At 38.3% G+C, this 23,885-nt stretch overlaps 3 protein-coding genes, 1 long non-coding RNA gene and 1 other non-coding gene across 5 annotated transcripts; 1 reads left to right on the forward strand and 4 right to left on the reverse strand.

Moving 5' to 3' along the window:
- Positions 1-570: 570 nt before the first annotated feature.
- LOC140006821 (uncharacterized) lies at positions 571-3,075 on the reverse strand. The gene has a single exon (XM_072049475.1). The coding sequence runs from the start codon at positions 3,073-3,075 to the stop codon at positions 571-573; it is 2,505 nt and encodes an 834-aa protein (XP_071905576.1).
- LOC140007125 (small nucleolar RNA R71) lies at positions 2,798-2,904 on the forward strand. Its single transcript, XR_011814682.1, has one exon. It is a non-coding gene; the product is annotated as a small nucleolar RNA R71 (small nucleolar RNA).
- A 2,904-nt stretch (positions 3,076-5,979) lies between the features above and the next one.
- Positions 5,980-8,893, reverse strand: LOC113722624 (uncharacterized). The gene is made up of 4 exons (XM_072049476.1): positions 7,934-8,893; positions 7,550-7,813; positions 6,232-6,298; positions 5,980-6,155 (listed from the first exon to the last, which is right to left on the reverse strand). Exons 1-4 carry the CDS (start codon positions 8,891-8,893, stop codon positions 5,980-5,982), a joined length of 1,467 nt encoding a protein of 488 aa, XP_071905577.1.
- An 8,008-nt stretch (positions 8,894-16,901) lies between these two features.
- LOC140006179 (uncharacterized) lies at positions 16,902-17,834 on the reverse strand. Its single transcript, XR_011813815.1, has 2 exons — positions 17,402-17,834; positions 16,902-17,318 (listed from the first exon to the last, which is right to left on the reverse strand). It is a non-coding gene; the product is annotated as an uncharacterized lncRNA (long non-coding RNA).
- Positions 17,835-19,853: 2,019 nt separating this feature from the next.
- Positions 19,854-22,254, reverse strand: LOC140006180 (elicitor-responsive protein 1-like). Its single transcript, XM_072048101.1, has 6 exons — positions 21,973-22,254; positions 21,627-21,728; positions 20,750-20,819; positions 20,484-20,610; positions 20,277-20,348; positions 19,854-19,935 (listed from the first exon to the last, which is right to left on the reverse strand). Exons 2-6 carry the CDS (start codon positions 21,666-21,668, stop codon positions 19,920-19,922), a joined length of 327 nt encoding a protein of 108 aa, XP_071904202.1. The 5' UTR covers positions 21,669-21,728; positions 21,973-22,254; the 3' UTR covers positions 19,854-19,919.
- Between the last annotated feature and the right edge of the window lie 1,631 nt (positions 22,255-23,885).

The raw sequence follows: 23,885 nt of genomic DNA on the forward strand, positions 1-23,885 counted from the left end.
AATATCCTTGACATTAATAGGGTAAGGTAGACTAGTGATCAAATCAATTTTAGCCTTATCTACCTCAATACCCCTTGATGAAACAACATGGCCCAAAACTATGCCTTCCTTAACCATGAAATAACATTTTTCATAATTAAGAACCAAGTTTGTTTCAATGCATCTTTTTAAAACTTTTGTTAAATGGTCTAGGCACTGATCAAAAGAATCACCATATACTGTAAAATCATTCATGAAAATTTCAATGCAATTATCAATCATATCAGAGAAAATACTCATCATGCATCTTTGAAATGTTCCAGGAGCATTACACAAACCAAAAGGCATACGGCGATATGCAAAAGTTCCAAAAGGGCAGGTAAAAGTGGTTTTATGTTGGTCCTCTTGAGCAACAATAATTTGATAATATCCAGAGTAACCATCTAAAAAGCAAAAGAAACACTTACCTGCCAACCTCTCAAGCATTTCATCAATAAATGGGAGTGAAAAGTGGTCTTTCCTAGTTGCGGCATTTAACTTCCTAAAGTCAATGCACATTCTCCACTCATTTTGCAATCTCATTGGCACTAACTAATTCTTTTCATTTTTCACCAATGTGATTCCAGTGTTCTTGGGAACAACATGGACTGGACTTACCCACTGGCTATCAGAGATAGGAAAAATAATTCCTAATTCTAAGAGCTTGAGAATCTCTTTCATCACCACCTCCTTCATTGCGGGATTGAGCTTGCGTTGATGCTCTCTCACGGGTTTTGCGTCCGACTCCAAAAGGATGTGATGCATGCAAATGGATGGATTGATGCCTTTGATGTCTGCTAACGTCCATCCAATTGCTGGTTTAAATTCCCGTAAGACCCGTAAGAGCCTCTCTTCTTGCAACGCAGTTAAATCATTGGCAATGATTACAGACAAAGTCTTGTTATCACCCAAGTAAGTATATTTCAAATGCTCGGGCAGTTCCTTCAATTCCACATTAGGTGCCTGTTGAACAGAAGGTAGAATTCTTTCATTAGAAGTGGGTAATGGTAGAAAAGAATTTTCAAACCTGCTTGGAAGCGGATGTAGTGAATGTAAGGACATGATAGCTCCTTTGACTTCCTCCTCCTCCATGTCGTCCACTTCCAAATTGGTCTTGCCTTGTTGTAAGACAAAGTCCAACTTGTCCCCCATGAAATTCTGTTCAAAATTCTCTTGCACAATGGTGTTAGTCATGCCAACAAAATTTACAGACTCAGTATCTACAGGATGCTTCATTGCATCAAAAATATTGAAAGTGACCTTCTCTCCATCAAATTCCACAGATAAAGTTCCTTCATGTACATCTATTTTAGTCCTTGCTGTACTCATGAAGGGTCTACCCAAAAGAATCACTGCTGAATTAGTAGAGTATTCATCATTCATATCAACAATGTAAAAATTCACAGGAAAAATGAATTCATTGACCTTTACTAGAATATCTTCAACTAGGCACTCAAAGTAGACATTAGACCTATCTGCTAGTTGAATGATTACCTTAGTTTCTTTGAGGGGTCCTAAATTCAAAACTTTAAAAATTGAAAGAGGCATGACATTTATTGAAGCACCTAAGTCAAGCATGTTTTTTTCAATTCTTTGATTGCCAATTATGCATGATATAGTAAACATACCTGGATCTTTGCATTTCTGGGGCAACTTCCTTTGAAACATCGCTGAGACATTCTCCCCCACCATCACGTTGTCATCCAGACTTAACTTATTGCGATTAGTGCATAAGCCCTTCAAAAATTTAGCATATTTAGGCAATTGCCTAATAGCATCCAGCAGAGGAATATTGATCTCCACTTTCCTGAAGGTGTCCAAAATCTCTTTTTCAGATTCTTCCTTTTTAGCTTTTGTAAACCTGCTAGGAAAAGGAGGAGGAATGTCAACTTTCTTTGAGATTTCAGAGGATTGTTTCTCTTCTTCCTCTTCCACCTTCCTGGGCACGTCTTCTTCTCTGGTGTGGGCACGCTTAGGAGACTGTACCTCCTTGCCACTCCGTAATTGCATTGCACTAGCATTCTCCTTGGGATTAGGAATTACTTGAGATGGTAATTTCCCTCTATTGCTATTTTCCAGGTTGCTCATGGAAGTTGCCAATTGGGACATTTGTGCTTCCAAATTCCTAATACTAGCACGAGTCTCTTGTTGAAATCTGTGAGATTCCTGTTGAGATCTTTGAGCCTCTTGCTGTAATTGACTCGTGCTTTGGGCCAGTGACTTCACCATATCTTCAAGAGACATGTTTGAATTGGAAGTGGATGGTTGTTGCACTGGTGCCCGTGGTTGGAAATGTTGTTGAAAACCAAGGGATTTTGAAGCATAGCTAAAATTAGGATGATTTCGCCACCCTGGGTTGTAATTGGGTGCAAAAGGATCATTTCTTCGTGGAGGTGGTCCAGAAAAATCTCCCACTATGTTGGCTTGTTCAGGTGAATCCTCCTGGAGAGTTGGGCACATGTCAGTCATGTGTCCGGGAGCAGCACAGATACCACAAGTCTTCACAGATTGTAATTGCCCCCTTGCCATTTGACGCACCAGAGAGGTAAGCTCAGATAGTTTACCCTCTAAGGCAGAGTGATTCACTTCATTGACCCTTCTTATTGCTCCATCAGCTCTCACTCCAAATTGTTGGGAATTTTCAGCCATGGTGGAGATCAATAACGTGGCTTCGTCTGTGGTCTTGTTCACTAGAGCGCCGCCACTGGCTGCATCTAACATGCTCCTATCCATGGGTGATAATCCCTCGTAGAAATATTGTATTAAGAGCTGGTCCGGGATTTGATGATGTGGGCAACTGGCACACAGTTGTTTAAAGCGCTCCCAGTACTCATATAGAGTTTCCACATTCGCCTGCCTAACTCCACATATTTTTTTCCTTATATTGGCGGCTCTAGAGGCAGGAAAAAATTTCTCGAGGAATCTTCTCTTTAATTCTTCCCACGTAGTGATGGATCCTGATGGCAGGTAAAATAACCAATCTTTAGCCTTATCTGCCAAAGAGAAAGGGAAGGCTCTTAACTTGATGTGGTCCTCAGTGACTCCTTGAAGTCTCATTGTGGAGCACACCACATGAAATTCTTTCAAGTGTTTATGTGGGTCTTCACTACCACGAAAAGTAGGAAGTAAGTGAATAAAACCAGACTTAAACTCAAATGCCTCTTCCGTGTTAGGAAATGTAATGCATAATGGCTGTTAGTTCACGTTAGGAGTTGCCAACTCCCTCAAAGTTTTTGGGGCTGCCATTGCTACTCGGGGAATATGCACTTTGTTTTCTTCAGATTCACTTGATGAATCACTGGAAATAAACTCTTGCTCAGATTCTGAAGGTGACGTTGAATCTTGTTGTTTACGCAACTTTGCCTCCTTAGTCAACGTTCTTGCAGTCTTCTCGATCTCTGGATCAAATTCTAATTCTCCTGTACGAGAAGATCGAGGCATAAAATAAAAAAGAAAAAAATAAATAAAAATAAAAACTAAAATCTGTGCAATAAGTCACTTAAAACACCAGTTCCCCGGCAACGGCGCCAAAATTTGGTGGGTGTCAAACCTCCAAAAATAAAGTTAAAAATAACAGCCTAGTTGCCAACCAACACAATCTCAAATTTAATTTGTAAACAGGGCAAGTAGGGTCGTCTCCTCAGGGAACAGGTAGGCAAATCACAAAGGAAAATGGGGGGGGAATTTTTAGCAATAGTACCAACTAATTAAAAAGGAATAAAAATGGAAATTCAAAGTTGAGTAAGATAGCAGGAACCAAATTACACAAATAAAAATTAATTAAAACAACCTAGTCAAGGAATTAATCTTGGCATCGAAACACACAACTGATCACAGATACAAGGGACAATTCATATACTCACGAATAAACTGGTTATAGTGGTCAAGCGACGCGCCCAACCACCAATCTTTTCTTAATTTTATGGTAGTCAAGAGACGCTCATAAACTACCCTCTTGTGACTAGACAACCCCAGAAACGCTCACAGGATTTAATGTAGCCACAGCATTAGGAATTAGAAAGACCCAATTCTAGATGACAAACACACATGCGAATTTATTTAGGCTAGATTAATTATCCCCACGATCCAAATTAGACCGCTTGCGAGGCGGTGCAATTGTCTCGTTTGCCACTAATCGAGATGCTTAAAGGCGACGCGCCAACATCCTAATTGGCTATCAATTATTTAGACAATCGAGTAACAGGCCTAATTATCCAATAAATCTAAACAAAAATAACTCAGGAAAAAAATAGAGAATAATCAAATACCCATGAACATATAAATTAAAAATAAACAATTAAAACGATCTCACAGTTATGGTGCCCCGATCCTTGATTTATTCCTCAACTAAATAAAAGAAATTAGCCTTGCCACATAACGATGAAGCAATTCGGAGTTTTCATGGAGTTTTTGCTGAATGAAAGACGCAGTGAAAAGGCCACAGGAATGATAAAGCAAAACAGAGAAAAAAAAAGTCCAAGACGAAGATCCCTCCCTAGTCTATTGTTGTCTTCTTTTTATTGTTTGCGCCGCCGTTTCCTTTTTGCTAGCCGAAATAATAGGTGGGTTTCTTCAAAAAATTTGCTTCCTTTTCCCCCATTGGATTGTTACCAAAAGTCATCTTCCAATTCTATTTCCTAATCCCACGTAAGTTTAAAGTATGGCTCCAAGGAAAGGCGGTGGCCCCAGGAATAAGACCCGCAATCCGGCTTTTTCACGCAACTCTGCGTTGTCTGGCGTGGGCACGCCAGAGAAGGCACAGTCTTCTGGAATTTGCCCTTTTTATCACTTTTAACACCAATTGCCTATAAGTAACACAAATACCCATTATGAACAGAAATTCAATACTTTGCATAATAAACTGCCAAAATTAAGACCAAATAACCACAAATAAAATGCATAATTATATCCCTATCAATCATAAACCCTAACCTGCTGCTCAGGGTAAGCAACTCCCATATTAGATAAAATATCCGCAACCTTGTTCGCCTCCTTGTAGTAATGAACTATCCGAGGGGACTCACCCAGCAACTGCCAAATCTGCCACACCTCCCTCCGGATATGCCAAGGACGCTGAAATTGCTTCCGCAGAATCCCCACCAAGACCAAGGAATCTAACTGGATGCTCACATTACCAAACTACCTCTGAGCACATTCGCGAAGCCCAAGCAAAAGGGCCATAGTCTCCGCACATAAACTGGATGTATCCCCCAAAAAAGCCGAAAAAGCAAATTGAGGGCTTCCTGATGAATCACGCAGGACTCCAGCACCACCGCCCGGACCCGGATTGCCTTTTGAGCACCCGTCCGTATTCAGCGTTAGCATCCCGACCTCCGGCACTATCCAAAGTATCAACTGGAATACAAACGCGCGAGCTGGATGAGAGTACCAATCATATAACTGTTGAAATGTATGGACCCCAACCTTACCCTTAAACTGAATCTCAACCAGCATCTTAACTTCCCCGAATACTGCCTGAACAATAACTGCCGACTGCATTGGTTTGCCTTCAAAAACGGCTTTATTCCTAGCCTTCCAGATATGCCAGCAAATGAGACTAGGGAGAGTTGTGAACAAAAAACGCCTCCTCGCCGCTTTCTGCCCAACAAACCACCACGCACCCATTCGAGCGCGCAGTAAGGACCCTGTACCAGTCACTCCACACACACCCCCAAAATATCCCCAGACCTCCATGGCGACCTGTCCCAACGCAAACACATGTTCAATAGATTCACAAGATGGGCTCCGACAACAAAGACACTTCGACGGCATTTGAAAACCAATCTGACATAGCGTATGCGCCATTGGCAGCCTTCCTATCAATAGCCGTAACATGAAGAAGGACACCTTCAATGGTATCTGAGGGTGCCATACCTGTGATAAAACAGCAGAAGTGTAGCGGGCTTGACGAACCTCACCAAAATTCGACGCTAGCGTGAATTTCCCAGATGTTGTCGGCATCTACACAGCCTTATCTACACGACTACCTTGAGGTATCGGTTGCTGTAAGATTGAGGAGATGATGCCCAGTGGTAAGGCCTGAGATAGCAACTGGATATTCCAGTTTCCATTTGTGACAAAGTCCCCAAAAGTGAGGTCCGGGATGACTGGCGATCTGAGAAATAAAGCACCACTGCCTATCCAATCGTACCAGAAGTGACAGGAGCCCCCATTAACTTGCCATAACATTGACAGCTCCACCTGTCGACTAACATTTCACATTCGTCTCCAAATAGCCGTAGCAGATAAACTGAGCGGCACTTGACAAGGATGCTCTTCCCTACAGTATTTAGTGTGCATAAGAGTCACCCAAAGTGAATCTCCAGTCCGAAACCTCCACCATAACTTGCACGAAAAGGCTCTGTAGACATCTTGGAGTCTTCGAAATCTTGCCCCACCCTTTTCCATCGGGTAGCACAGTTGAGACCATCGTATCCAATGGAACTTTGTTTTCTCAGCCATTGATCCCCGTAGAAAATTAGCACACACCTTTTCTATCATCGTGAATACCGAGCTAGGCACCACAACAGCTTAGAGCAAATGGACGGGAACAGAGGCAAGGACATGCTTGATAAGGATCAATTTCTCGCCTGGAGAGAGAAACCTTGACTTCCACGACAACACCCTTCCCAAGATAGCTTGGCTTACTGCCCCAAAATACAAAGATTTACACCGACCTAGGTACAGGGAGACCCCAAGTAGCGAAATGGAAAAGACTGCCTGGCAAACTACGTGATCCGCTCAATCATCCTTCGTCGAGACGGAGGCAGTGACGGATGAACTAAATATCCACTCTTTTGAGCGTTAACCAACTGCCCCGAGGATTGATGATATAACTCCAGCACCCGCATAATATGCTTCAATGAGTTAGACGAGCCATTCGCAAAGATGATTACATCATCAGCAAAAGCCAAATGAGTGATAGGAGGACACCCGTGTGGAACACGAAATCCCACAAAATCGGATTGTAGCGTAAGGTTATTCAAACCCTATGACAGCACCTCAGCTCCGATGACAAATAATGCCGGGGATAAAGGATCCCCCTGCCGAAGTCCCCTAGCCGATTAAAAAAACCATGCGACGCACCATTGACTAGGACTGAGAACCACACATTAGAAAGCAAGCGCCAAACCCTGTCAATGAATTGCTCTCCAAATCCAAACCACCGTAACACACTAACAATATGAAGCCAGGACACCCTATCGTATGCCTTAAACATGTCTAATTTTAGCGCGACATTACCTGTTCTCGAGGGCTTGCCAATACCCGACAGCACTTCTTGGGCCAGCAGATAGTTTTTCGTGATATTTCGCCTCTTAACAAAACCTGTCTGCTGGGGAGAGATAATATTTGGCAAAATCGATAACAACTTGTCGGCCAAAATTCTGGATAGCAGCTTATTAAAAAAATTACAAAGACTAATCGGCCTAAACATCGAGAAATCCTAGGGATTTGGCACTTTAGGGATAAGTACAATGGAAGTGAAGGTAATAAATTTAGGCAACTCAACCCTACAGAAAAAGCTCAGTACCACATTATAGACATCTTGAGCAATGACATCCCAAGAGAACGTGAAGAACTTACCCATTAATCCATCCGGTCCCGGAGCACTCTCTCCGTCCATTGCAAAGACCACTCGACGAACCTCCTCTATGGATGGGACTTCCTCCAAGGTCTTATTCTCCTTCTCCGTGATCAAAGGGGGAATCAAGGGCAGCATATCCAGTACAGGACCAATAGGTTCAGAAAATAAGTCTGAGAAGAATGCAATCGCTTCGTTTGCTATGTCCTCATCCTTCTCCACCCAGGAACCTTACGAATCATTAATCTGATGGATGGCGCTCTGAACCCTTCTTTGCTTCACCACCGTATGAAAAAACTTGGAATTCCGATCCCCACTATGGAGCCACCTCACTCGGGCTTTTTGACTCCAAAATTGCTCCTCAATGAGTAGTGCCTGGCTTAGGTCTGCCTGGGCCTTATGAAGTCTAGCTTGCGCCACCTCAGAGTCATTGCCCTTCACCTCTATTTCTACCCTGCGAACCTCAGCTTTTGCCACCCGAACCGCATCAAAAATATTGCCAAAAATGTGCTTGTTCCACTCTTGGATAGCCCTTCTTGTCACCATTAGTTTTAAGCACAAGACACGTAATGGGGCTCCATTCACCGGCCTATCCCAAGCTCCTCTAATTACTTCCAACAAGTCTGTCTTAGACGTCCAAACATTCAAGAACTGAAACGGCCTCGGTTTGTTGTCTAAACGAGTAGCAAAAGATATCCGTAGAAGTGCATGATCTGACGGATGTCTTGCTAAATGCTCAACAGATACGTTGGAAGAAACCTCAGCGCACTCCCCATTGATTAGCACTCTATCCAATCGCTTCCAAATTCTAGCTCTGCCCCTCCTATTGCTGCACCACGTAAAGTTGGCTCCTGAAAAATCCACGTCAAAAATGCCAGTCGCCTCCATAAAAGACATAAGCTCTACCCCCTCCTGAACACCAATCGGTCGCTCTCCAAGCTTTTCATGGGGGGCCATAATGACATTAAAGTCCCCTCCAATACACCATGGAAGGGATCTAGGATTGTCAGCCAGAAGATTCTGCCATAGTTCTCTTTGCTCGTCCAAAGAACATTTGGCATGAACAAATGAGAAGATAACAGGACCAGGAAGCAAGGGATGCTGAATAGATAGGGAAATATGTTGACTTGAGTTACCTACAACTGAGCAACTGAAAGGAGCACAATAACAAACCCAAATGTCGTCCGACAAATTTGTAATAACTGAATCAAATGCTAGACGCATACGAATGAAATCAATTTTAGACACGTCAGTTTTAGGCTCACAAATAACAACAAACTTAACCCCATACATCCGTATTAATTTTATCAGTCTTCTAAGATTTGGGAATTTGGAAACCTCTCGAATATTTCAGAAAATTGCGTTAATTATAAGGCAAAACCCGAAAGGAGTTATAGGTTGGTGTTGCAGACCGCAACTGTCTATCAGAAGGGAAGCGCGCACGGACACCTTTCCCTCGCCCTTGCTTGATGCCTTGCACACCATTAATGACCTTATCTATGTTTAAAGCCTGGACCGATGACTCCGCTATATTTGCCTATCTCACAATCATCCGCGGAGATAAGTTGCCCGCCACGAGAGGCAGCTCAACATACACCTCCGCAATCTCCCCCTCCGCCACACCATCCTCCCTATCAAGCTACGAACCATGCCCATCAATTCTGTCCATGCTGTTATCCGGGAGTTGAGCAGGCTGCCCATCACCAATCTCCCACTGTACAGGTTGCAATAGCTGCTGCCCAATTCCCTGTTCTGGCGCCTTGTCAAGCTCAAGGTTTAGACTCCCATCTACAGCACCCTTCACCCCACACACCAGGACATCTGACCCAGCACTTGCACTCGCAGTGCTGCCCATGGCAACAGGCTGCCCAGCTCCCTGTCGTGCACCATGAGCCACACACTCCGCCGCCCCAATCTGATGCAATTCCTCCGCGAAGTGTGCGACAGGATGAGCCGCACCAGCACCCGCAAGTTGAGCCGTACCAGCAGGTTGAGCAGCACACTCCACCGCACCAGCAGGTTTTTGCTGCAATTCCCCTTCAAGCTTAAGCTCTTGACACATCCCTGCTTCCTCCGTCGCAGCTAACAGAACCCCCCTTCGGTAAGTTTGAAGGTGCATGGGTCTCCTTTGCAGAGACCTCCACCTTCGTCTTAGCGGCAGCGGTAGCATGGGTAGCATGTGACGCCACCGTATGTCGTTTGGGTACCCGAGAAGCAGCAAATTCCTCAGCGTTCCTTTTGCAATCACCAACAGAATGTCCCAACCGCCAACACTTTGAGCAATACGAAGACAAATCATCAATGACGATCTGCTGCCAAAATCCAGTCTCACCCTCCACTGCCACCCAAACCCGCGAGCGGATTGGCTTCACCAAATCCACTTCCACACATACCCTGGCCACACTTGGCCGTGTGCCTGCCGACGTTGCCGCATTCAAGAACAATGGCTTCCCAACTGGAGAAAGGATGGAAAATAATGAGTGTTTATCAAAATAGTGTATCGGCAAAGCTGGTAAGGTCACCCAAACTGGAGCCAGAGATGATTCCTTCTGAACATGGAAATCCCTTGTCCAGCGAAACACACGCATTGGAAATCTACCTAATTGCCAAATCCCTCGTGTCCATAGTCTATTGAAATCCATCTCAGCCGTGCACTTGATAAGCATATGGCGATAGTCCATCAAACCAACCGAAACATGGTCTCTCAAATTCGGTGAAGCAAAGAACTTCCGGATGTCCTCCAATGTTGGCCGACCATGCGAAAACTTCCCCACCAAAGCCCAGCGAAACGGTGCTGCCAACCTGTCTGCATCCTCCTTGGAAAATATGACGGCAGCCTCATCTTTGTATGTTGTCACAGGCCGTAGCTGTATCGGTGATGACGAAGGCTGGGAGAACAACTGTGAGAATGACTTCCTTGCGGAAGGGGATGTTCCTTGTCCCTCAGCCGAAGGCTGAAGGGCCGCCATGCAAGGCACCAACGGCAAGAAGATGGAGTTCTAGGAGAGAAACCCTAGCCGCACAGAGATAGTTTTTCACCCTTCTCGTAATACTAATTTATATAACTGTATTGCTTTCAACTGTACGTGCTAAGTTCTAGTTATTGTTTGACTGTAATATGTTTGCCTAATGAAGAGATGAAACATAGATTTTTGGAGTTTACATAATGCTTGAATGGATTGTCTTCGATTCCTCATATGATAGTACAAGAAAATAGTATGTTGGAATCTGATCGAACGAATGCTGTATTTCTTCATTTCTTTGTTTCTATCTATAAAGGATGAACCTATTATGAAGCTTGGATTTAAATGGATGATGAAAAAGAAAAATAATTTACATTGTTCAAGTTCTTGATCTTCAATTTCTTTGGTGCTATCTATAAACTAAAGGAAAAACCAATTTGCAGCACTCGTATTGAAATAAATAAAAATAAAAAAATAAACTACATTAGACTTTCGCATTTTGAAATTTTTTTATGTTACTTCAATCTTGTAACAGTGATTGAAAGAAGATATATAATATAAAACTTGCATGTAGGTGACCTTGCATTTGTGGAATGCGAGGTTAGACCTCGCTTTTTTTTATTGGATTTTGTGAGTCTGAAAAATTTAGTAAGACATCGCATTTGTCAGATGTGAACTCACCGAGTTCGCATTTGACAAATGCAAAAATCCTCTTGACAGAATTCCATATTTAAAATGCCCCTTTTGTAGAAAAATTTCAAAGTTCATCATAAAATTGAAAATTCATCAATGCCTCTGTCCCTTTCTGTTTCTCAAAATCACACCTTTTCTCTATTAAAAAAAAACAAATTTAGAAAAAAAAAGACAGTATGACCTTCAATTTTATGAAATAAAGTGACACTAGCAAGAATGGTAAAATTTGACATATAAGCTAGTTAAGTATTTAATTGCTTCCCAATGATGAATTGTCTAATGGTTAAGATTGATTTAGTAGCTAAGCTTGAGATTTCACGTATTAGAGGTACTGACCACCTAGCTTCTAATTCCTCTGTCCCTCACCATTTATTATGTCCCACCCTTTCCTTGTTGGAAAAAATTAAAAACAAAATATTTAATTGCTTGTCAAGGAGATCTTATTTTGGTAGCTAACATTGAGATCTCATTCTAGTGATTAAGATTAAGATCTCAAAACGTAGGGTCAGGGTGTAGACACCATATTTTTCTTGATCTTAAGTTTACTATTATCTTTATTTTATTTTTGCTTATTTTCAATAAAAATTACTTAAGTAATCATTTTAGTTTTGTTTTGTAGGTTTGTGCAATAAAGAAAAAAAAATCAAGGAAATAACTCATTTTTTCTTTGAACCCCAAACCCAATTCCTAAACCCCAAAAAAAAACCCACTCAAAACCCAAATAAAGCACAAGCGAAAAACCCATGTAAAAGAAAATAAAGAAAAGAAGGAAAGCCTAAAGGAACAACGCCCAATTGACACATTTCTCTTCTTTCCAAAAAAAAGAAAAATTGCTGGAGCCTTGCACGCGCCATTTCCCCTCCATTTCGCAAACCAATACGAAGCATGTACTGGAAACATTATGGCATTTTCTTCTTGATTTTTCTTTCTTTTTTCGCTTTTTTTTCATTCTTTCTTTTTTTCCCAAGTTTTGTTGGTACAAAGGCAACTCCCCATATCGAATCTTATCCTTTAAACTTAACAAAAATTCATCAAAGGAAGGAAAAAGGAACGCATCATCCCATTCTTCATTCTAACCATCATTTATAGGTTTTAGGGTTTTGTTTCTTAACATGGGTTCATATAAATACCATCTTTAGAGAGTTTTACGGCGGAGAAATAGGAGTTTGCTGGTTTCAGCTGCTGGAGAGAGAAGCAAAGGAAAAGAGAGAAATTTTTAATCCAGCAAACCACAAAAATAGAGCTGACCAACCAATCCTGTTTGAACACCTTTTCTCTTTTTTTAAGCTCTATTTTGAGAGATTGTTTTTCCTACATACCCCATAAATGTAGTAGAAGAACTTTTGTGTTGAAAATTTCCTAAGAAGATAGCTATAAACTCATAAATTTGACATCAAATTTGGGGGAAAATCAGCCCTGGTGCCTACGTTGGAGGCTTGGATTCAGCTTTTTCTTAGCTTCATGATTCGTTCATTTTGGCACCATTTTTTTACTAGTACATCTAGGTAGAAGCTCTCAAACTTTGGTCTTTATATCTTTTTCCATTTGGATGCATCTTGGGAGGTTTCCTTTTCATGTTTTGTCACTTTAAGGACCAGGGATGATGAAAACTCTTTTGGATAGTTATGATCTAAATTTTTTTTTAATATTTTAGCCCTTGAGCATCAGTAAAATCTGTGTATTTCTTGTTTATACATTTGGATGGAGTTCTAGACATGAAACATGACTTGCATGAGGGTTTTGCCTAGAAGTTTGATGTGGGATATGTTGTGAAGTTTGGGGTTTGTTCTTGGACTTTAAATTTAATTTTGATTGGTTTTGTGTTGATTTGGATCTTGTTTGATGTTTTAGATACTCCATGATGTTGTAAGGATCATGTTCATGTCAAAATTTAATGTTAAAAGTCTTTGAATTTTTTTTTCCGGGGAAGACTACGGCCATCTGGCCGGAGCTCTTGATGAAGTTTCGCAAACTCATGTTTGAATTGAGTTTGTTACGTTTCTGTTTCCCATTTCGTTTCGTATGTTTTGTTTCTGTTTTATTGGGTTTTGTTTTGTTTCATTTTATGACGGAAATAGGTCTATTATATTGGTTGGGTTGGCTTTAGACTGTGGCATGGGGCTAATGAGCATTTTTATGTTGGGCTTATTTATTGTTTTACCTCATTTCTGTTGCAAAATTGATCATAATGCAAAAAGTGGGTTTGGTTAGTTTGAATAGAGCAAAGTTGTTAGATTTAAGTCTGAATTGTTTTGGGTTGGGCTTGTTGTTCCATTTCACTTAGACTAGATGCATTCTTCCCAAGTTACTTAGGTCTTCCTGTTTGGGCAAGAGATTTAGCCCTCGTCCAAATTTGTTTTGTTAAAGATTGGGTTAAAGAATACGGACCAAGATTTTGTTTTCTATTTTTTTTAATTTTTTTAATATGTTATTTAAGACATTTTATGTGTTTTAGACATTCTTTAATTTTTCTGAAAATTTTGATGCGTCATTGCATTCGCTGATTTTTATCTAAATCTACAAGATGTATTTGCATTTTGACCCATAGTTTTGCATAACTATGCTAAGGCCCAAAATTTGTGAAAATGGATAAATTTCTTTTTTAGAGTCTTGATCCCTCTTTGTGATGTTTCATGCATGTTTTGGGTGTATTAATTCTCGCTTTCAAGTATAATTAGGGTAAATAAACTTGTTAAGTTTAGACTTTGAATTCAGTAACTTTAGAAACTAATGCAAATAGTTTTTTAATTTGATGGCTTAAAATTATTTTTAGTGATTGAATTAGTCTAGTTTTGAGTGGATTATGAAAAATAGGGCAGTAAAAATTGATTTTTGCAGAATTTTCATTTTGGCCCTTAGATTCTTAAAATTTATATTTTTGCCCGCACAACTTTTATTTTTCTCATTTTAGGCCTTAAGAATCTTTGTTCATGCTTGGTATGTTAGTTTATTATTTGTTTTATAACATTAGTGAGCTTCTTTTTAATGGAATTAAGTTTTTTTATCTCTAATAATTAATTATCAATTATATTAGTACCTTGATGCATTTGTTATTTTTGAGTAATAGATAACTATCTTACCTAATTTAGCCGTTACTTCAAAAGAGAGGTACCCTTATTATCCTTTAAATTTCTATTATGTGCTCCTATGTGTTCATGTGTTTTATGTAGTTTTTTTTACTTATTTATTTACTTTAAACTTTTATCCATTTCTATGTTTATTTAATTCAAGTTTTATAATTGTTTGGATGGTACTTTTTTTTTTTTTTTTTTTAGCAACGCCCGCTCACCGGGTGGGGATGCCAGCCCCTAATTTTATTAGGAAATCACGACAGTGTAAAAGAGTTAGAGAAACAGAAGCCTTGCCCCCTAAGCTCCACCTGCATCCAATTGTTTGGATGGTACTTGAATATCCAAGATGTGATAGATAGGTTAGATCTTTTTGTGCAAGAAATGTAATTAGATAGGCAATATAATAGATAGGTTTTATTTTTACAAGAAATATAATTGGATAGGCAAATATAATAGATAAATTAGATAGGTTTATTATCTTATATTTCCCTTTTTAGATTATAGTTAGGAACCCAATGTAATAGTTAGGTCATGTGTGCTTGTGTGTTTATGTGCTTATATGTTTTATTCACTTTTTTTTAGAGTTTTGCATCTAAATATTATGCTTATGTGCTATGTGCTCTACGTGTTATTGTTTTGATTATACTCTATATACTTTATTATTAATAAATAATGAGTGCATGATATTATTGCATTAGTCCAATGGTAGTTGTGGATTTTCTCTCCGATTCCTCGCTACTCCAACACTAGTGGGGACTTGTAGAAATAGACTAGTCTAATACTAGATCCTTAGGTGATCCATATGCTAGATTCATACTTTGTGTTACATTTATTGCATTTCATGCATTTTTTTTTTATTTTAGGCTATTTTTCCTCATTTGCATGACATGTTTTCTTATATTAGTCCCTTATCCCTATATGCATAAACTATATCATTTAAACTTGTATTTCACATAGGAAATCAAAAAGCAGGTTTGTTCATTTTTTGTCCGGATTAGAAAAGTCATTTTTGAATATGTGGGAGAGTATGGCTTTTTAACCTTAACATGCTATTACCCCTTTATAAGACAGAAAATTGTGCCATGAGTTTTAGTTTTCCATACCCGTTATGTTGCATTCCTCTCTTTTAGGTCATAATTTTTTTTTTTTTGAGTCTCATTTTTGCATTTTCATGACCTCTTCAAGGGCTCATTTTTGAGTTTCACAATTAATGCAATTGGTACCAATTAAATCTTGAAAAGACATTTTGTCTCTCTCGATATTCTTTAGTTTTAGGTTTGCATCCATATCAAAACATCCAAATGTGATAATTTTAAAAGGTTAGATTAGGAAAATGTTGACTATATCTCGCAACTAGTTTTGACTAAGTTGAAAAGGTGTCGTAGATTCAAATCGATTGAATCTCTATCTTCCCTTTCTACAACCGTGACTATCAAACCTTTTTCACTCTTTTTCAAAGATCTGGAATTATCTAAAAGTGTTTCATTAACTTTCACTTTTTAAACTTTTTTTTTTAATGACTTGCTGCACCTAAATTCGATACTAAGTGATGACTCTCTTTTTTAAAAACCCTTCTTAGACTATCATTTCAAGTCCAAACCGTCGCATTTTCTAAATCCCATTTTAGGCCATTTTTCTTTATTTTCTAAAATCAAAAACTCATATTTTTAACGCTTTTCTTTTTATTTCAAAAATGGGATGCGACATTAGGCTCAAATGGTCTTAGGTTCAAATCTTTCTTATCCCTTCCTACTTCTTAAATCCCACATTCCCTTGCTAGAATAATTTTTTAAAAGAAAAAACGTATTTAATTGGTTGAAGAGGGACAAAATTGCTTTTAACCATTGTGTTGGTACCCATATCCAATGTTCTACTAAAAACTAACAAACTTAAAGTGGCGATTAGACTTGTTATAATTATTGGAAGATATAAAACAAACTTGAAAGGGACAAGGACTATTTCTAATTGACTAAGCCATAGAGAAAATTCTAAGATTATGATGAATTCTAAAACCAATATGCAAAAGGGTAGATTGTGATGTCCGCTTTCAGCAAGAGAGTTCTTCGCAATAATGAAATGCAAGCTTGATGAGCTCGCAATGTGCAAATGTGAGGTATAGCTAAATTTATTGAATTCTGAATTTCTGAATGATCTTTGTCTCATCTGTGATTGCTAACTTTTGATACAAAAAATAGCAAACTTTTGTTAAAGAAAAACTTGAATTATTCAGTTTGATACAATTGAGAATTGTGTAAGATAAAGGATAAAAAATTGCATTCTCTTGCTCACAAAAGAACAAGAAGGCCTGCTATCCTCGCAATTGAAGAATCCGATACAATTGGGAACTATGTAAGAACTAGGAGGCATAAACCGTGCGGTGCGCGGTGGTATAGAAAGAGAAGATGCCCAGACAAGCATATGATGTGGAAGGAAAATATCGGAGGAGATTATAGTAGCTTAGGTGAATGGGTTTTTTTTTTTTTGTGGTAGATGAGGTACACAGGAGCACAATATAAACAGGAACATATACTACTTTTCATATAAAGAAGGAAAGGAATCGAACAGAACAAGATATACAATGAAAACACTTTTCATATAAAGAAAGCTCCTAATTGAATGGAGCAAGATACATAATGGGAAGCGACATAAGAGTTTAGTTCTAGTACTTATCAACTACAATTTGTTCTCTAAGACTATCGCAGTACTTGGTAATATGGACTAAGTTAGATGAATAGTGAAATTAAAATGCCATGAATATAGTTTTTCAATGCCCTTTTTGTTGAATATGATAACACCAAAAGAGATGAGCGATTGTGGAATAAAAAGCAATATGTCTCCAGGGCAAAAAACATGTTCGGCTGCAAAAGTGGCCCAATTCTTGTCGAAGGATCTTTGTTTCATGCCAATGCAATACGTTTTATAGCCACTTGTAAAAATCACTGTTGGTGTTGTGCCTTCACGTAGTCAAATATCAGCATATTGTGGAAAGGCCTATTTAAAAAAATAAAAACAAATGTTTGTTAGATCACTAAAGAATGTAGTTATGAGCAAATTGTATAAAGGAAAGCACTTACCAAGCAGACCTTAGAACCACTTGTATAAAACTGATAGAAAGAAACAAATGATGTCCAATCGTGCTGCAGAAACTGATTTATGGAGGAGGTGATAGTACATAAATTGGGCTGATGTCTGAACAAAAAATCACATGCTTCAACATTGAATGCAATGCTTGAAAACATAGGCAAAGGAAAGTGCAGAACGCCATGAAATCATAGGATAAATTTTCCTTGATTCTCAAGAAGGCCATGTCATTCTCATGGATCAAATTATTGGTACAGTATATAAAGAACATGCTAAAGCATCATCATCATGCACTGTGTGTGTACCGAAGGAGGCTCAGATCTGTAACAAGACGAGGCCAAAGACATGGCTACAGTTTCCCAGTTGCATATGTGAAAGAGAAAGGAGGAGCTAATTGAAGCCCCCCGTTCTCAGATCACATGCCATCAGGGTTGCCCGACCAAGATACAGGTCGAATTTAACTCTGTGCCAACAACTCAAGAAAATAACTCTATCATCACAGCCTGAAACCTTCACTAAACAACAAAGCCTTGATGAAGAAAAGTGCTTTGTCAAAGGTGATCACATCAACAATGAAAAGTATTCTAGAGCAAGTGATTAAGCATCATATGTAGACGCCTGCAAGTATATGTAGACGTCTAGCAATCGCGCGATAAAAAAAGGCTGGTGACTCATGTGAGCGGCATGTGAGAAGACGGTTAAGATAAAACCCAACCAAAGAGCTCTTCGGCTCTTATTCTACATATGTTGACAAAGGAAACCATAAAAAAGAACAAAAATTGATGCACAAGTAATTATAATGCCAAATGTTTATAATAGGGCAACCTTAGTAGCTTAGGATATTAAAAAGAGATTAAGGGGCCATACCAATTGATGTCATTTGTAATTCCCCTTTTTTCTGTAAAGATGAGATTTTAGGAGAGTTAATACAAGTCATATTTCTTTTTTGATAATCTCAACGCCAAGGGGATTATACATACTTAGCCAAACAGTCAAAGCAATTCTAAATAATTCACCTTTATTGAGGGTAAGTACCGAAGGACTTTTAAGGTTACAGCAACCTAAAAGGTAGATCACAAATACAAAAATACCAGTGATTTAGTTCTAGAATTGTTGAACTTTTTGTTAAAAAACTGCAATAGTGGTGCAGAAGGCAATCATTTTTACACCAAAACAAAGAAAGTAACATGAGATACCAAAAGGTTATAGAATTTAAGGAATTAAGCAGGGGAAATCTTTCATGAAAAATATAAAGAACATGATAAAGGTCCATCATCATACACTATATGAGTATTGGAGTAGGTTCAGATCTGTAACAAGACAAGGCAAAAGACGAGGCGACAACGCCATCGCTGCAATTTCCCAGTTGCATATGTGAGGGAGAAAGGAGGAGCTAATTGAAAGCCCACCCCCTCTCAGATCACATGCCATCAGGGTTGCCTAGCCAAGATACGGGTCAGATTTAACTCTATGCCAACAACTCAAGAAAATAACTCTATCATCACAGCCAGAAACCAACCCGATTTAACTCTATGCCAACAACTCAAGAAAATAACTCTATCATCACAGCCAGAAACCTTCACTAAACAACAAAGCCCTGATGAAGAAAAATGCTTTGTCGAAGGTGATCACATCAACAATGAAAAGTTTCCATGAAATGTGATGACTTCTCGACAACCACTTTCAAAGATAATCAAATGAAGTCCCCAATTCAAATTCCATTTCCAAATGCACAGTTCAAGAAATAATACTATTGTATCTATCTGTCTGCTTAGAAAGGGCTGTGATTTTCTATTTTCTTTCTGTATAGACAACAAAAATTGGAAATCATTGGCAAAACAGAAAGGGGAAACAACCCTTTGAAAAACTGCCTGGCCCTCTGGGTGCCTCATCCATTCATTTTTCCTGAGTTTTGACTCTTTAAGGTCTCAAGCCCCAAGAGGCTCAGACTTTATCGTAATACTGAGCCTTATTTATGCTAGTGGTGTCTCTTCCCCAAGAACAAGGATCATCAGACTAATCAAGTGATTAAGCATTATATATTGGGAAACAGATGTCAGGCCATCAGACTAATCAAGGATACTTAAATCAATAGCTGCATCCAAGTTATTTGAATTTGCAACAAATACATATTCCTTCCCCTGTAATAAAACAAAAGGCAGAAGAAAAGGATGAAAGGCATATTAATTTGCTAAATTGAACATTTTCTACATCAAAAAAATCAAGGCATGATAAGCAAAACCTATAATAAAGCATCAAGTTTGCCCCTATCCATCAAGGATGGGAAAACTTGTAAGATGATGTCGCTTTGAAAATATGGGCTAATCCACAAAAGCTCGAACAAGGGATAATCCACAAAAGCTTGAACAAAGGAAATAGAAAAATGGGAAAGAACATCAGAACAAAGAAGATAGTACCTTAAAAAGGGCAAAAAACAAAACAAGCGGCGGAAGATGTTTCTGCACTTCCAACTCTATATTAGACGGAGAACAAGAGTCCAGAAATTAAAAATTATTCCAGCTGCAACCTAAAAAGAAGTGAAAAAAATTCAATGGAATGAAGGTTTTAACATAAAACCAAGCGAAAGGAAAAAAAATGTGATGTCGCTTTGAAAATATGTGCTAATCCACAAAAGCTCGAACCAATGTAACCTTCTAGACTTCTAAAGTGTTTGACTCCAAAGCAGTTTCAGTTTGCAAAATATCTTTCTCCTACTTATTAATACCCAAATGGCAAGATGGAGCAGAAAATACTATTAGGTATTTTCCCTACACACACACCATATGTTTAAATGCTCAAGTATGTATTAACCTACAAAAGAATGAATATGGTAGGTAATTGTCCCTTTTTATCTTTTGCAGAGTATACCTGCCGGTTTTAGTTTGAAGTGGCCAAGAACTATCATCAAATCCCTGAGAAAGAACTTTCTGCAGCTGAACCCTAATAGATTAACAATAATTGGAAAAAAATAATAAATCATCTAAAAGTATAGAATAAAAAGAAAATACTCAAACTAATACAACGAATAGAATGCAGGGAAAACAAAAGGCAGAAAGTTAAAGAAGACATTATTACTTTCGATTGCCGATAAAATCATCATAAGTAATGGTATTGCTGTTCCAAACAGCAACAGTGATCTCCCTTAGCCCTTCAATCAAGGAGAAGATGAATTTCTCTTGAAAAGTAGGGTTTTTTCCACCGTCTACATGAGTAATTAAGTAGCAGTAGAATAGAATAGTTAGGCAACAAAATGGAGAGTTTTCTTACAAGCTCGAATATTAGTAGTAATTGAAAAAACAATCAAACAAAGATAAAAAGAGGAAATAATAAGAATTACATACTTGTGTGGGTACGGGTACGGAATTTAGTGCTGGCGTATTCCAGGCAAACGTAAGGATCAGGAGTTGGATGCTGCATGTTCAGAAGATTGAAGAAAAAGAATGTTAATGAGACATAGACTAAAGCATTGACTTCTCTAGTTAATAGATTTATCAGGCTCTATATTGTCCAAAGACCAATTGAACCTCAATGAGACCAAAGTAGAACAAACAGGTAGCGTGTTTATGCCAAAGACTATCATAAAGCAGACTATCCATAATATGCTAATAAGATAAAGTACATTTGTACAAAATCAAATGAAAAAAGCATATCTTGCTAGTATTCATGTTTCCTCCATCTAATCTAAGCCAAACATTTGCATCTTGTTGGCAATGCACATTACTAAGAGACATTGCTGCATTTAAATTGTAAAAATATCCTACCACATTTAATTAGCATTTTACCTATTTTATTAGAGAAACAACCATAGATCAACATATTTTTTTCAGAGCAACTGTTTAATGTACATATTAGAACTATACCATATTACAGGAAACAGCTTTTTTAGAAAATAAAGATTAAAGTGCAACAATAATGCACAGAACTATTATTCTTAGTTTTTTAAATAACTATAACAAGGATGCTATACAAAATCCATTTTCTATACAAACATAATATGTTTTCCAGTGAGAGGTTGAAATTGAACAATTGTTCTCATCTCCTCTAGTGAATGGTAAAGGTTTTTGCAATTGAATTTCAACTGTGCAATTTCAGTACCACTGGAAGTGATACATGGCAAATTAGTTATAATGCACAGAAAACATGGTGCTAATACTGCATATCTGATGTAAAAGAATCTAGTACAATGTGGGAAATCCACATCACTGTAAAACCACTTACAACTTGTCCAAGAGAACGCATCCTAAGGCCTCTTGTATGCATAAAATCAGTCAACGTTCGGCCATCCACTGGTGAGAGTTCCAAAGAACCCAAATCAGCAACCTGTATTGCATAATGAAATGCCAGGGAAACTCAACTTGGTTGTTATGTTAACAAAAAAAATTAAAACACAACCAGAGAGAGAGAGAGAGAGAGAAGAAGATATTCTATTATTACCAGATCTCCGGAATTCCAGAAATCCGGTAGTGTGCCAAACCTAGGGTTTTAGCGGTGCAACATTCAAAGATTGAAGTGGATAAGCTCTAAGTTAGATTCTCAAAATGCTAACTGTAATCGGAGAACATACCACAATCAATCACTCTGAACACGAGAATGGGCGGCAACGAGACGAAAAAGGAATAATTCGTGGAAGGCGGGCAAGGTGGCGGCATTTATGGGTCGCCGGAGTAAAAGAATAGACGAACTCCAGAGCAGATGTGTCAAAATCGGGAAATGGGCTTTTTCGAGTGAAGAGACTCTCGGGTGAGGCGCTTCCAACTCCATCTTAGACGGAGAATAAGAGTCCAGAAATTAAAAATCATTCTAGTTGCAACCTAAAAAAAGTGAAAAAATTCAATGCAATGAAGGTTTTAACACAAAATCGAGAGAAAGGGGAAAAAAAATGAGAGATCGAATGTTTTGGAGAAGAGAAAATAAAGTAGAGGAGACGGAGCTTCTGAGAATAAAGGTGAGGCGAAGAGAGAAGGGGAGAAGAGAAGGGGGCGGCAGCAGAGGAAATTTAAGAAAACCCTAGAGAGGAAGTATATGCAGACGTGTGGAGCATCGCGTAGAAAAAAAAAGGCTGGTGACTCACATGTGCGGCACGTGCGAGGACGACGAAAACCATTCCAGGTCACAAGAGGCCTTCGGCTCTTATTCTACTTATGTTGAAAATGATAGAGTTGCATGCTCTTGCTAACAAACAACACAAAAAAACAAAAAAGTTAGGTTATCCTCGCACTTGAAGAAACAGAAAGGTCTGGTATCCTTGCATTTGGAGGATGTGAACTCTCTGACTTCGCATTCCACAAGTGCAAGAGCTAGAAGCCATCACCAACTACCCTTTTGCCAAAAAAAAAAAAAATTGAAATCCATCATAATTTGAAGATTAATTTTCTCTTTAACCTTATCACTTGAAAGTTGGGTAGGCTTTGTCATCTCATTTAAATGGCAAGATAAGAATTAGAGATAACTGATAAGTGCATGTTTAACCTACCATTAGAGTATTTTTTTATTAATATAAATCAAATTGGATGATAATCCGTTAATGAAATTTGCTTTTTATCCAAAAAAAAAAAATAAACCAACTAATATTGCAAAAATCTCTCGATTTCATTATTAAATACTTAAATAAATAATTGGTATGGGAAATATCACAATCTCTACGTAGACAAAGTTAAGGACAAAGTTAAGGACATAAATTATGAAAAAAAAAATTAGAGAGAGAAAAGAGAAAAATTAGGAGGCCAACTTCTTTATGTTTATGGAGAGTTCGTAGGGAAGAATCCGTTCAGTGGCAAAGACAACGGAGGACCAATTAAGGCGCGCAGCAGCAGTTTTAGTTTTATTTCTTTCTTGAATCACACATAGGCAGATAGGTTCAGCCCCAACAAGAATTGGGCAAATTAGTTGGGTAGAAGAAAGTTAGGGCAAGAAACTTTGGAAAAAGAAAATCAGGGAGACAAAAGAAAAAATCGAGAGAGCCCGTTCTGTACTACCTTTTTTTTTTTTTTTGTCTCTCCCCCTAGAGGGAGAGATAGAGACTGAGACAGTGAAAGAATGTAGGCAGCAGTTCATCGTTTTGTTCGTCAATCTTGAATATTTTGTGTACAAGCAATGTAAGTACTTTGTTCAATTTTTTGATAATTCATACAACTTCTTAGAGGTGTCAAACTTTGTGCAATTTTTTTAAAATTTTACATGTAAAAATAAAACATAATAAGAATTGAAATTATACTATATTTGTTTAGATTCATATAATTTATATTAATTATACGGCCAGAAGATGCAAAATTTGAATGTAAAAGTCTATATTCTAGAATGAATCAATTATTACAATTGAACTATTTTAATATCAATTATCAATTATTTCGAATACAAAAAATGTCAAAATTCCATGTAAACAAACAAATAACACAATAGAACCAACAAGACAAAAGTAATAAAACATGTTGTGTCCCGTAAACTAATTAAGGGGAATTAAATCAAATTTGTATAAAC

This window comes from Coffea arabica, chromosome 5e (assembly GCF_036785885.1).
Source record: "Coffea arabica cultivar ET-39 chromosome 5e, Coffea Arabica ET-39 HiFi, whole genome shotgun sequence".
Classification (NCBI taxonomy): domain Eukaryota; kingdom Viridiplantae; phylum Streptophyta; class Magnoliopsida; order Gentianales; family Rubiaceae; genus Coffea; species Coffea arabica.